The 15,000-nt window shown below is 41.1% G+C and overlaps 1 protein-coding gene across 6 annotated transcripts in view; it reads left to right on the top strand.

Annotated features, from left to right (window-relative positions):
• The window catches only part of LOC136847251 (monocarboxylate transporter 12-like), a 578,535-nt gene that overhangs the window by 562,849 nt on the left and 686 nt on the right, over window positions 1–15,000 (top strand). For all 6 annotated transcript variants that reach the window (XM_067118753.1, XM_067118754.1, XM_067118751.1 and 3 more), the window contains 7 exons: window positions 110–278; window positions 714–878; window positions 4,388–4,529; window positions 11,519–11,659; window positions 13,360–13,534; window positions 13,912–14,118; window positions 14,276–15,000. The exon at window positions 14,276–15,000 is cut by the window's right edge and continues 686 nt beyond it. In XM_067118753.1, the coding sequence (XP_066974854.1) occupies window positions 110–278; window positions 714–878; window positions 4,388–4,529; window positions 11,519–11,659; window positions 13,360–13,534; window positions 13,912–14,118; window positions 14,276–15,000 (1,724 nt within the window). The remainder of the gene's footprint in view (window positions 1–109; window positions 279–713; window positions 879–4,387; window positions 4,530–11,518; window positions 11,660–13,359; window positions 13,535–13,911; window positions 14,119–14,275) is intronic.

Raw genomic sequence — 15,000 nt, 5'->3', positions numbered from 1 at the left:
CCGTTTCAGTGCCTGGCCTTTTGCCTCAATTCTATATTCAATAACTTCAGTTCAGTTCAATCAAGCATCACATTACATTGTCAGTTTGTCTGTCACCACGCTAACATAGGTTGGGTCGGCTCCACAAGTATGGCCATATCTCGCCTAGCAGCCCCGATAGTGGTGGCCGTGTGCAGGAGAAAATCGACGCGGCTGACGGCGGTCATCGGAGGTCTAGTCATGGCGTTGGCCGTTCTCTTCGCGTCGTTCGCTCTGCAGATTCACCAGGTCTTTCTAAGGTGAGTGTGTGGTCTCGATGTTTCCTTGGAGGTTTCCCCTGTTTTGTGTATTTATATTTCGTCTTGAATGTTCTTTGCAGTGAAGAAAATGGCAGTAAGGATGTACAAAAGCTTTGTGTTTCTTACCAGGAAAAAAATGAATCGCAAAGGTGCTTTGTCATTGCAGCGGCTGAAGCGTCTGTGGCCGCGAGGCAAGTTGGGAGCCGCGAGGCTACAGCCTCGTGGCTACAGACGCTTCAGCCGCTGCATTGACAACGCACCTTTAGAGTGCTGAGAATGAGAAGTGTTAGGTTTATATAAAGTTTATGCTATCAGTAAATACATTACAGCAAGAATTGTAGTGTATGTATGTGCTTAAACCTTAAGGCGTGTGATTACCTTTTTTTGTAATGGGTGTCCCTTTTGAATTAATTTTGGCATTATGTCCCCTACAAGCTATGGCTTGGTGTTGGGCATTGGCGTGGGCATGACGAGAGAGACAGCGAACCTAATGCTGGGCCAGTATTTCAAAAGACGACGAGAATTTGTCGAAATCATCGCTCAGTCCGGCTGCGGCATCGGCATCACCCTTTTTTCCGTGTTCTTCAAGGAAACGATCAGGTAAGGCAACTGCCAATCCTTTCGGCACATGCACATAAAAGTGACTTGTCATATCATTGATTATATCTTTTAGGGTCTATCTCATAATTTGAATTTTTTTATTAACCTGTAGAAAAATGTAATATGGTTTTTAAATAGGATTTTTTTTAGAGCTTATGTTACCTAATATGTGCTTTCATTTTAGTCCTGGGCATTGCTGGAAAAACTCAGTATTTATGCATTTTCATTATGTTGTGTGTTTCAAGGTGTAATTTCTATGCATGTTCAAGAGAAAACCATATTGCTGAAAGGCATATATCTTTTCCTCTGTTTTATATACAGTACATGTCTTATGTCAAGGTCGTGCAGACTTCATCCCAAATTTGCCCTGTTCACAATTTGTAGCAGTATGTGGACAAACAAGTATTAGCAGAGAGAGAGAGAGAGAGAGAGAGAGAGAGAGAGAGAGAGAGAGAGAGAGAATATCCGTAGATTAAACGTAGAATGCGGAAAGTAATAATATCTGATCAACTTTTGGAACTTAGTACAATACAATGTTCGTTTCTTGTTTGATGCATTCTGTCAGGATCGGCAAACTGACTAGTGGCAACACATTTATGTCATCTGGAATGAGATGTAAGAATACGTCTTATTTTGTGAAGTATTCTGGTTGATTGATAGAGGCTGATGTATACCAGGGGAAATTTCCATGGAGCAACACCAGCTGGATTATGATACAGTGTAGGGTGGGGTAGGGAGCACTTAACCTCAAATTTAGAATTATAGTTGAGTTACGGCCCAAAGGTCCCATGTTTAAAAGCTTTGGAATGACATTTACCCTAAATGGCCTTCACCCACGTTGTTTAATTGATCTAGCCTACATTACCCATTATGTGCTCGTGGTACTGTTTGATTACTTCGCAGAGAATATGTTGGTCTGAGCTGAGCAATTTAGGCCTTTGGAGATGATTACCCTCGAGGTATTTGATTCGAGATTTTTGTCTTTAGGCAAATGTGTTTGTCTGGCTCGAGATGATGGGTGGCTCCTCTAGATTCTTTAAAAAGAGTATACTTCAGATTTGTCTCCGTTGAAGACTGCTGCGTTTCTCTGCTTCAAGACAGACTTTGTTATCTATTTCATTAAACGAATTTATCAGACGTTCAGCAGTCACGGTGTGAATGAATTATCATATGTAAACACTGAATCATGAGTAATTGGTTTCCACAAAGGAACAAAGTTCGTAGTAGTGTGGGGTTAACTCTTTTGCATCTCAAAGGCAGTACAGTCTCTTAAGTTACAAACCATTGCTCTTGATGATGTGGGCACTGTCTCATCTTTCACGCTATTGTTCCATGCCGTTGTATACCTTTTGTAGATGCCTACAGATAGTCCATTGTGGCATATGCAACGATGATTGAATTTCTCAAAGTCACTGGGGCGCGGTGCACGGCAGGCATTACTGAAGGTTCTTTGCGGCGTCCCTTGGACCCCTAGCTGCAGCCGCTTTCATTCTTTATACTGTACCTCCTTTCACATTTTTTCTTCCATCTTACTTACCACTCTCTCCTAACAATTATTTCATAGTGCAGCTGTGAGGTTTTCCTCCTGGTGCACCTTTCAAACCTTTCTACTCTCAATTTCCTTTCCAGCGCTGAATGACCCCATAGGTCCCAGTGCTTGATCTTTGGCCTAACTCTATATTCCATCCATTCCATTCCAGAGTAACTGGGGAGAAGGATATAGGTCTTTGAGAACCAGAGAGGGGAAGGATAGGGATTTTTAAGAACCAGAGAGGGAGAAGGATAGAGATCTTTAAGAACCAGAGAGGGAGAAGGATAGGGATCTTTAAGAACCAGAGAGGGAGAAGGATAGAGATCTTTAAGAACCAGAGAGGGAGAAGGATAGGGATCTTTAAGAACCAGAGAGGGAGAAGGATAGAGATCTTTAAGAACCGGAGAGGGAGAAGGATAGGGATCTTTAAGAACCAGAGAGGGAGAAGGATAGAGATCTTTAAGAACCAGAGAGGGAGAAGGATAGGGATCTTTAAGAACCAGAGAGGGGGAAGGATAGAGATCTTTAAGAACCAGAGAGGGAGAAGAATGGGGATTTTTAAGAACCATAGACTCGAGGAAGAGGAAGAGGTAGGATAAGTTGGTTCTGACCGAGGGGAATTGGAAGGGGTGGAGGTTTAGCTATGATTTATCCAAAATGAAAACTGGATGGAGCAGTAAAAATATTGGCTGATCATTTTCAAGTCACTGGATCTAAGACATAAATTTGCTTTTGGATTGACAAGCATCTCAAAAGCGTTAATTTGTGCAGTGCATTATATTACATCAAGTTATCGCACTTTTGTTTAGGACAATGATTCTCAAACTGGATGCCGTGGCATTCTGGAGTGCCACAGACAGTGCCTAGGGGTGCCGCAAGATTTTCATGAATTTTGTCTTGGCTAGATCATCTCAATGAACATTTAAAAAAAGAAGTTTGCAGAAGTCTTCATATAATTATTATCAGTGTGTCTACTCTAATTATGTTTATCTAATTCTTCTGATATGCTCTTTGTTTGTGCAGTATATTTCTGTTTGTACTGTGTGCTGATTTTGGTTTGAGTGTGGATAATAATTTTATTCATAAGATAAGAAGTTAATTCATGCGATATGGTGGGATGGTGAAGAAGAAGGGGTGCCCCGGTAATTATTACATTAGTTAGGGTGCCATCACTAAAAAAAGACTGAGAACCATTGATTTAGGAGAACGTTAAACTACTTTCTGAATAGTTTCGTTTCAATCTGTTATGTTATTCTTGCAGACAACGAGGAGTTTGTTTGATCTCAACGAGCACGAAACCTAATAATCTTTTCTGCAAGTATGAGATAGAGTAACTCACGCAGAACAAATGATTGAAAATGCCTCTTGTTTACCAAACAGCAGTAACCAGAATGAACACAATGCTCTCCAGCAATATCATTATTCAGGCGACAAAAAATGACATAACGCAACAACTAATAGCGTGCATTGTATGCCAGTGGGCTTAGTGATCTTTTGTGTTTGCGGATGAGACCATGAAATCATTGGTCTTCGATCTCTACCGTGTTTTTATACTTCGATTTTCAGGTCCAGTAAATTAAATAGATTGCACATGAACAACGATATTTGTCTTATAAAGAAAAGTACAATGAATATCATTATCTCTTTCTGTATTTCCCTTTATTTCCTCTTTCTTCCTAATGAACACCATATTCTTTGGAAGCTTGAATTTCAAGTCAGTGGCCCCCTGTGGTGAGCTTGTTCCTTATGAAAAGGTTTCATCTACTGAGTAATAATAATAATAATAATAATAATAATAATAATAATGATATTAAGCATGATTGGCAATATGAATATTGCTTCACGAACAGTTTCAGATCATTCTTATTTCCCTTTTTTTTTCTCTCTCTCTCTCTCTGTTAATTATTTCAATGGTGTGTGTATTGAGGACGCAGTGGAAACGCATGCCTCACGATGTTAATAACTGCGAATTTTCCAGATCGGTGGGCTGGCGTCTTGGACTGCAGGCAGTGACAGGGGTAGTGTTTACGAGTTTCTTTCTCGGAATCTTTTATCGATCTGCATCGCTTTATCACCCACAAAGGAGGGCCATCCTACATCTCAAGAACCAGAAGAGAAAGGTATATGTTGTTAGAAATCTGTTTTACCTAACTGTAATTTACTCTTAGGAAGATCACTGTGATGATGATAATAGTAATAATAATAATAATAATAATAATAATAATAATAATAATAATAGTATTAACAGTAATAATAATAATAACAATAATAATAATAATAATAATAATAATAATAATAATAATAATAATAATAATAGCAAACAATATGTAGGCAGAAGAACCTTGCAAGAAAGTTGAATTCAGTGTGATTGCTGCATCAGCCGCCTGTAATTTGTTCAAAGCATGTTTCAGTATTTCTTATAATTGCTCTTTCACTGTATCTGTATTGCACTGCATCTGTAGTTCGCCAGTAACTCTCCGGTGTGTCATTCATTCTTCCATAAATGTAGAGGTCAATATTATTTACCTCGTCATTTGTCATAACATCACGGCTGCCAAGCATTAGAATTTTATGGGGAAATTTTAAGCTGGTATTGAAATAAGGTGTGGGTCGTCCGGAAGCTCTACTGAACATGATCGCGCCAAGAGACGAGAGTAGACTGATCTCTGACAGTACTAGTCGTAGGATTAAGTCACCCACGTGCCGTTACGGGTTCTTGCTCCTTGAGCAGCCTGTGACTGGAGCAGTCTGTTAAAATTCTGGCAGTTAATTAGGAACAGGAAAAATGAGACCGGCTGGGTTGCAGCCGCTGTAAACCTGACAGTAGAAGAAAAGGTGTTACAGCAGCGAGTGTCAGTCAAGTAAAAGGAAAATTAAAGAATGTGAGTAGAAGAAGAAGATAGAGGGCGCTGCTAAGGCAAAAAAAAAAATAAATAAAAGTGGTGGAGTTTCCATCTGCCAGGAGGGCGACATGTTTTGTGTTCGTCTCTCGAGGAGAGCTGTTGGCTCGTGCGTGCGTGTGTGTGTGTGTGTGTGTGTGTGTGTGTGTGTGTGTGTGTCCCTCGAGAGAGGACTGTAGAGTGTAAAGGTATATGAATGTGTCTTGTTTGTGTATCTCCCTCAAGGATGGTCGGCCCTTGGTTTACCGGGGAGGAGGGTAGGAGGTGAGGAAGGCTCATACAGATGCATGTTTGCCAGAATGTGTGCGGTGGTATGTGTAGGCGATTGTACAGCGCATGAGAGGATATGTCTCCGGACAGTGCGAGAGGTAGTGGCTGATTGTCAGCCATATTTGCACAGTCTTTCTTCGTTCAGTTACCAGATGCAGCGATGTCCCAGTAATGGCCTGTGAATTCACAGTATTAGCCTGTGAATAATTACTACGAGTTTTTGAGTATGTAGTCTGCATGGTGACACCATGGGGCTTTAGATCTGCGCCGTCAGTATACGACTTGGCAGTTCTTGAGTTTTGTAGGTCGTACTGCAGTACTTTACTTTCTTCTTGTGCTTTGGCATAGATTTTTGCCATTTTCTACAGCAGTTTGAGTGAAAGGTGCGTCTTTGTGCTCGATTTGTTGCAGCTGAGAGCACTTCTTGCTTAGGTATCAGACTCTTCACTTTCCTGGGTCCCAACATGACTTGGTATCCAATTGAGGGCGACTTTCCTGTCTGCAGCTTAATGTGATGTGGCAATTGACGTGACTGCTGTTATTAGTGTCACATTGTCTTTAGGTTTGGTTAATTTTAGTGCGAGCATTGCACCCTTGGAACCCATGTGGGCTGTAATGCGCCCTTGTTTATTGCACGAGTCTTCCACAGCTTTGAAGATTGCCGCTAACCCTGCATGTAGAACTGAAGCATTGAGTAACAATCTCCAGCTTCCTTTGAAGTTTTTGGCGGCTTCTGCTGCTGCTGCTGCTGCTGCCAGTATTTGCGGTTCATCTGACCCATCTATGTAGTATTTGTTTTCCGCGGCTGTGCCTTTGATTGCCTCATGGGCCACTGCTTTCGTGTGTGTGCTTTACATTGTGCTTTGAGTGCAGGGAGCACTTTTAAGTTATATCGACTTGGGTCTGTGACCCAGGGTGCTGGCTCTCTGCATTCCTTTGTGAAGATTTTTGGTTCTGTCTTGCATATCCAGCAGCTGCACAGTGGATAGTAGTGTGCCAGCTTGCGTTATGTAGGGTCTAATTCCTCGTGTAAGCTTATGCATGCCAGCATTCTGTTCTTAGGTGGATTTCTATATCATTTTTCATAGCTTTGAGCAAAATTTCAGCAGACTGGAACTTCTATTGTTTCAAAATTTATTGTTATTATTTCTGTTCTGTTTGTTTTAGGACTACTTACATTTGCTAAGTTTTCTCCTATTCTGTGTTTCTGCGCTCAGAAGACATATTCTTCTCCACATAGAAGGCCCCAGGATCAGCCTCATAACGTTGCTGGATGACTTTTATGCGCTGCAGTGATCTTTCCTGAGGTTTGTCAGGACTACAGCAGTATTCAACCTGTACTCTGAACATTTGGATGTGGAACGTACTGAGTATGTGGTATATGGCTTGTAGCAATGTGATCCTGTTTAGGAGGTTGAGGCCCATCGTCGTTTTATCTTGGAGGAGCTGAATTTCCTTCCTAGGAGATAGAATTTTAGCAATACAAGCAAGGACAGATCAAGAAACAAACGCATATTCACATGCATCATAAAAGAGAATAAGCTTTTGAGAAAATATGTATGATGCATTTTCAGTTCATTTTTTTTTTCCTTATTCTCTCTTTCTCCTCATTTGATTGGTTAGATTTTTGGCACGGCCTTGGAAGCTGCATTAAAATTGTACCATTGCCACATAGTACATTCAGTTCTTATATAGTTAAAACTAATAGTGGATAATCACATTTATGGGTGTATGTCTGTGATGTTTTGAAGAGTTTTCGACCCTCTTTTACATTAAGGTATCCGTTGGTTAGGTGTTACGAATCTTTTTTTTATTTTCTCTCCAAACAGTTTTTCGTTGTGGGTTTATAGGTCAAGTCTGCGGGTTCAAACACCCATGTTTCATTTTCTAATCCGTGAAGTACGCTGGAGTTTGCCTTTCGTTGCTGAAAGATTAATTTTGCTTGTTGCATTAAGGCTGATTCACATTTGAACATCACGTCACCGACACATCACGTCACGTCAAAGTACGTGAGAATTTCTTACATGTAATCAGGTGGACTTGTTCACACCATCACGTCGCCCCGCCATCAAGCACACGGCATCCACCGTCACATCACGACACGTTTTCTCGGAAAGAATATTTTGACGTGACGTGACGTGACGTGACGTGACAATGATGACGGTGCTTATGGGTTTCTTACCGCTAAAATCTGTGATCGCTGAGGTTGGGCTGAACTGAACGCGGATTATGATGGATAGTGTGAATACAAGGCACGGCTGATGGGACGGTGACGAGACGTGGTGTGTCGGTGACGCGATGGTATAATGTGAATCAGTCTTTAAGGCTTTGATTTTTGAAATATTGCTTGTTAGGAGCTAAATGGCAATCAAGAAAGTATCTTTATTTTTCGCTATTTATAGTAAATTGCCATTCATTTTTTGTGTAGTTTCAGAGTCCCCTTTATTTTATCTTTAGAAAATTGGGGAAAAATGAGAGACTGAAGTAAAACACAAATTACCAGAAATAGCAGGAAAATCGCATGTTATGGCATCTTTTTGTTGAATGTTTTTTCAGTTTTTTTTTCAAGTTTTGTGAGGAACATTGCACATAAAACCAACAGAGTTAACTTCCATTTATTAAGAAGAGCAAAATGAATTTTTCATTCTTTGATTAATCCTCATGTTTAGCATCGTCAGTGTAGGCGAGTTTCCCTGCTCAAGCTTGGATTGTTTTACGTATTACAGGAATCTCACTCCATTTTTCCTCTCCATGAACTCAGGTTTTGAAGTTTTACAAGTTGAATTGCCTCTTGGAATGGAAGAGAGTTATTTGTTAACTTAATACGTCTACTTATTATTTATTGGGAGGGGATATAATTTTTTTTAGCCGCAGAAGCCTGTTGCGTTCGGATTAGTTATTAGCCTGTATGTTGGTTTTCAATTCTAGAAATGGTATTTGGTGAAATTCACTTGTAATCGATTCGTTTGGATAACCATGTAGGTTGAGTTCTCAAAACTAAGAATAAGAAACGCAGTCAGGGAGGATTAGGGATGGTAGGTTAGTCTAACACTAAACACTGAAGTGCGTAGAGGAATGATATGTCCCAGCAAACACTGGCGGCCATTCTGTGAACGCTCCCGCCCCCCCTCCCCCTCCCGAGTATGTCATCTCCTTTTGATACCACTTGATACTCATCATTATGACCTCAACGAGGTTAGTTAACTTACCCTCCACACCTTCGGCTTTCACACTGAAGAGCCTTTTGACCCACCTACCCTCCTCCGATGCCTCCACTTAATTAAAAAACCTCGACCTCGAAATTGTCTATTTATCTCCTTCTTACGCTAACCTTTTTATCACATATTCTTTGTATCTTAACATTTCTTACTCCTAAACCCTTCTTCCACATATCTGGATCATCGCAGTAAAAGCCTTTTTTTTTTCCTTTCACGCGGATTCAGTATCAATGTTGCCCTAAAATGGAAGACTGCATTATCTGTAAAAATACATAACTGAGAAAAATGGTATATACTGCAGTTTTCCCTTGCCTTACTACTGATTTTGCAGATGCCGCAATTGGGACCCCCCTAAATAAATCATTGAAGAATCATTCTGAAACTGCAGTAACTTGTGTATTAGTGTTTCACGAGCCCAGTAGGTGACATATCTCAATTTCGAAAATTTGCAGATACTGCAGTTTTCCATATTAGGGCAGTATGCTTTACATCTGCAAAGGACGATTAACTCTGTATTCTCTTACTGAAGCCTTTGAGACTGCACTTCCATTAAAATCTTTTCAGTCTCATTCTCTTCAGGCTGTGTACACTTTTGCTATTACCTGCAATGGCGACCAGGTTTTTGACCCAAAGGACTAAAAAGCCTAATGGCCATTTGAAAGTGCTTGCAAGAGGACAAAGTCAAATGACAATGTACACCGGTTGAAACCAGGAGCAGTAGAGGTTAATGTTAATTCCGTAAGAAAGGAAGAGGCTGATTCTTAAGTAGAATAAATATAAAAGAGAATGGCAGAATGAGAGAAGAGACGAGTCACAGGATAAGGGGATCAAGAAAGAAAGCAGGGTGTGTGCAGAAGATCAGGGAGAGGCCTGAGTTGTCTGTGGATGCCAGGGTGGGAATGTTGAAGAGATTGCTGAGCCAACAATCCCTTTTGGAAGAGAAGTTTACATGCTGATTGTGAATGAAAGAAAAATGATTTAGATGGTTTAGGTGAACTGTTTGAGTAGAATATTCATAATAAGAACGACTGAAAATGTGAGAAATGGCAGATTTTTGGGAGGGGATAGCGCAGGGGAAAGGATGGGGCAGAGTGTGGACAGAGTGGATGATGAATATCGTATAAAACTTGGAAGTGTTGGGAGGAAGGCGAGGAGAACCTAGAAATAGTAGAATAGGTGGCATGGCAGTGGCAAAGGTATTCGAAAGGAAGAGGGTTAATGTCCAGGAAACGCAAGAGAGAATCCGTGCATGAGATTGGGTGACTGGTACAGTTTGTGTGGGTGGGTTCGAAGCGCTCCAGTGCCTTCTGTGTAGGTTTATGAAACAGCTGCTTCATTCCCGTTTAGCAGTTAGCGTATGAATGTTGCTGTTGTCTTTTCTCTCTCTCTCTCTCTCTCTCTCTCTCTCTCTCTCTCTCTCTCTCTCTCTTTAGCCCTCCTTTTGTACCGTGTTTTTCTCAGCCCTCCTTTTGTGCCTTTTTTTCTGTTTAGCCCCCTCCTTTTGTGACTTTTTTTCTCTTTACCCCTCCTTTTGTGCCTTTTTTTCTCTTTAGCCCTCCTTTTGTGCCTTTTTTTTCTATTTAGCCCTTCTTTTGTGCCCTTTTTTCTGTAGCCCTCCTTTTGTGCCTTTTTTTTCTATTTAACCCTTCTTTTGTGCCCTTTTTTCTGTAGCCCTCCTTTTGTGCCTTTTTTTTCTATTTAGCCCTTTTTTGTGCCCTTTTTTCTGTAGCCCTCCTTTTGTGCCTTTTTTTCTATTTAGCCCTTCTTTTGTGCCTTTTTTCTGTAGCCCTCCTTTTGTGCTTTTTTTTCTTTTTAGCCCGCCTCTTGTGCCTTCTTGTCTTCAGACCCCTCCTTTAGTGCAGTTTTTTTTCTTGAGCCCTCCCTTTTTTTTGCCTTTTTTTTCTCTTGAGCCCTCCTTTCGTGCCAACTGTTTTGGAACAGTTGCATTAGTGAGCTATCATATGACGTTAATGTTTGCTGACATATAGCCTAGAGTTTCCCACCAGGCCTCGTATCCACTTCAATACGTAACCGTCTCTACGGACTATGACCGCACAAGGACATGTTCTACCTTAAGACCAGTTTACACTCTTCTGTCACTAGCCTACCATATGGGTAAAGTTCAGCCCTTGCAGTGCTTCTTCGTCATAATTGACCAGCTGGTCGTCATTTCCTTATTTACTGCATTTCATCCACTGACTGAAAAAATATATAATGATTAAAATGGAAGATGGTCTGTGTAACAGGTTACTTCAAAGGGGATATGACAGAAGCTTGGGAGATATAATTGACAACATTCAGTGTAAAGCTTTCAATCGGATTATGTTCATTTAATGAGGCTGACCGTTGTTCTCTTCCCATTTTCATCTCTTTGAAAGCAGGCTGTTCTGTCATTATTCTTTTTAGCATCTTTTTACATTTTTTATTGAAAGGATTGAATTTTTTTCTTATTCTGGAGTGGCTACCTATCGGTATGGGGTACAGAATTTGTATGAATAAACCTTTTTTAACTTATATAAGGGCTTTGAATTCAAATCATTTCAGCAGTGTCTTCACCATGATGGTGAGGTGTGCTAGTCATCTCAAATGAGTAGTAAAATAGAAATTTGGCCAATTTCGATTGATGTATTTCATTAATAAGCAAAAATTTAACTCTAAAAATGCTGACCATTGGGATCTTTTCTGACTTTTCCCCTTTTTTCCTCCGACTCCGATTCGCAGCAAGTGAAAGATAAGAAGAAGCAGGACTCCGAGAAGCCACCCTACTTCGACCTGAGTTGCCTGAAAATTCGATCGGTTCAAATCCTTATCTTGACCTCCGCTGTCATGTCTGTGGGTTTATACACTCCTCTATTCTACCTCGTAAGTATCTGCAGTATTGTCATGTTCCTTGCCCTAGTGTGTGCCCGTTCCCACCAGTACTTAGGGTACCCTAACCTCCTAAACCCCCCCCCCTCAGGTATTCCAGCACTTCGTCTAGAAATCAGGCAGCAGATGCAAGCCTGATAGCCAAACATATTCTCCCAACTTACTTTCTTTCTTATGACTGGAGAAAATATTTATGTATTTATTGGTGTGTGCCTTCTTTCTGAGTACCTTAAATCTAGTGTGAAATTGATTTGTTCATTTGGTTTATGTTTTGTAGGAGCTTGTGTCATTCTTCCCTTTCTCCCTTATAAAGAATTTGGATTTCATCTACGTATCTTACCATTTGATGATGTTTAGGTTCCCTGCATTGAATTTACCCACCTCTTCCGTTTCAAACCACTCCATAAAAATGGTAGCTAAGACCAGCGACAGACTCGAACCCATAGCCACGCCATTTTTTGTTATGTAATGGTTTTTTCTCCACTTGAACACTTTGACGCTGAGCGCCGCTGTTAGCAATTTTATCAAAACGTCATGATCAAGGTCACTTGTGTAAAGCCCTTCCTCCATATTCTTTTTTTATTATTTCCATCGTCTTTTTGACTTGGTACTTTGGTAAACAGGGAACTGACATCCAAACTCGCAAATTTACAATCTTTTACGTTAAGTTTAGGTATATCGTCTGTGGGGTTCAAGTCCCCCCCTTTTTTTTTTAACCATCCCGACCTATTGAAAATGGCAACGAGTCTATTCTCGTGCAGCTGTGAACTGCGGCGCGCACATACCTTTACGTAACCTGCAAATCCTTTGACAACGTTGTCTAAGCTGGTGCCTCCGTATCTCTCCGTACGCTCTCTCCTGATTTTTCTGCTCTTCATCCTTAATTCTTCCAATTCGATGTTTTTCCTCCTTGTGTCCTCTTTCAGGATCTCTTCTACAAAAAACAGGAAACGGAAGATGCGTTAGCAACTCTCTGGTAGACATCAAAGGCGCCTCACACTGAGGGACCTGGGGCAACCCGAACGAATTGTAAGGTCTGTAAGGTAAGGTCTCTCTGATCTTATCCAGCGATTTCGGTGCCACACAGTCTTCTGTGCAGTTCTTTCTTCCAGCAAGCCGCAGTTCACAGCTACACGAAAATAGACTCGTTGATTTATGTTCCTGTTTCTCCAGATGGCTTCCGAGTACTTGTACCTGAACCACCAATTCTATGTCAGTCAAAATAAAAATAAAAACGCTGTTCTACCCATGCTGTTGCTCCAAAATGTGCTTCTTTGACACTAAAAGAAATTTTTAAAGAACATTGCTTTCTCTCATTTTCCTAGTCGCATTGCAATATTTCTTCCAAATATTAATGTTCAAGTCGACACGTGAGCTCAAATCATTTGAGGTCAAGGACTCAGAAGGGAGAACATTACTTCAAGGTAAGAGTTGAAGATCTATGGTCTCCCATTGTAACATGATGGCACCTTCAACATAAACCCCAAGTAAATATCGTGGAATCTCCTGGAAGGAAACTGAAGTGAAAGAGGGAGTCAGACTGAATATTGATGCTATTGTCACAAGAAATGACTCGATGTGACCCATTGTGTAAATTACTCGATGCGACCCATTGTGTACAGGCAGACTGCTTTTATGGTTTTTGCTCTTGATTGGTTTATCAGCTTTTCACGCTTGTCAAATTTCCTTCACAGATTTTAGGGGGCCAACGAGAAGGATTAGAAGATTCAGCCTTGATCTTACTTCAGACTTTCCTCGGGTTTGCGTATGCTCTCGGATGCATTGGATTCGGCCTGATTGTGGTGCGACAGAGTGAAGAATGCATGATATCCCGCCAGTACTTATGCCAGACGTCTCTCTACGGACTTGGTAAGTCATTCTTCTTTTTAGTCGCAATTTCCGAAAACCTTATAATTTTAAATACTTGGTAGAGATAATTTCCTTACTGAATAAACGTCTCGTTGGCATTTAATAGCCCTCTTTAGTCGGATGAAAGAGGAAAACCTCTCGTTATCATTGGAATAGATTTGCAGGAACATGCGATAGATGCTTACAGATATTTGCCTTGGATTCAGTGAGGTCCTGTAGACTGAAACTTCATTCCATCCCTTATTTTTGTTTCAGACAGAGCTAGTGTGTGTGTGTGTGTGTGTGTGTGTGTGTGTGTGTGTGTGTAGGTGTGGGAGAGAGAGAGAGGAAAATATGTATATTTCTGAATTAATACCTTGTTCATCTCTTTGGAATAGGGGTAACGGTCCTGGCTCTGACTGCTGTGAAAGGCTATTATGGGTACGTGCTCTTCATGTGGCTGTACGGTCTCCTACTAGGAGGAGCTCACTATGCGTTCCAGATGCTGACACTAGAAAAAGTCAGAGCAAGGCACTTCTCAAGAGCTTGGGGATTCATTCAGGGAGCCACTGCCATTCCCATCTTGATTGGTGTACCCATTACTGGTAATTTACTGGCTGCAATATCTCACTCACTTGATTTATTATTTGTAATATATTGACACCTGTGACAGTTCATTTTTCACACGAGTTTCATGTTCTTGTGTAAATATTTATAAGCGATTTTCGCAATTACAAAGCTTGTTTTCTGTTTCTTCATCAGGTTATATAAATGAAAGCAGCAACAAAACAGGATACTTCTTTGCAAGTTTCTTTGTTGTGACGGGAGCCTCCTGCTTGTTTCTACTGAGTTATTTCAAAGAACGGCTAGCGAAGCAAGATATAAGTGTGTCCTTCACAACAGTTGATTCCCATTTGTCCCATGAACCATATGCTCTTCCCCTTGAGAATGGAGAAGGTGGAGGAGGAGGGGGAGGAGTAGGAGGAGGAGGAGGTGGTGGAAAAGGAGGAGGAGGAGGAGGAGGAGGTGGCAGTGGTATGAGCAACACTGTCAATAAGCCAATTATCACAGTTGGTGGTCCAATCACTAGTCCAGTTTGTACCTGTGGCATGGATTCAGGGGTGCCTCCATCAGTGAATAACCCGCACAATCCTTCTGGCTACCAGCACTACAACAATAAACTAGGCAAAACTATATCGTTTGCAACCTCTGTAGATGTGATGGAACCACGCCTCAAGCCAGAACTCTTAACCTGTATCTCAGAGGAGGGCTTACTAGACCACTATTATGATTACGTAGGTGATTGTGTCGATACTTGTAAGAATATAGATCAGTTCTTCTCCTACAACGAATGTGATGATGGGTTGGATTTCCCATGTGTGGACGATGAGCAGGACGAACACTTGCTGAGACGCTCCCACCACGCTACCTTGCCCAGTCACCCGACGAGCCGTCGCCTTCGGCAATCCAGTGGCGTGAGTTTTAGT

This window comes from Macrobrachium rosenbergii, chromosome 16 (assembly GCF_040412425.1).
Source record: "Macrobrachium rosenbergii isolate ZJJX-2024 chromosome 16, ASM4041242v1, whole genome shotgun sequence".
NCBI classification, from domain to species: domain Eukaryota; kingdom Metazoa; phylum Arthropoda; class Malacostraca; order Decapoda; family Palaemonidae; genus Macrobrachium; species Macrobrachium rosenbergii.
This window is presented reverse-complemented; position numbering and strand designations above follow the sequence as displayed.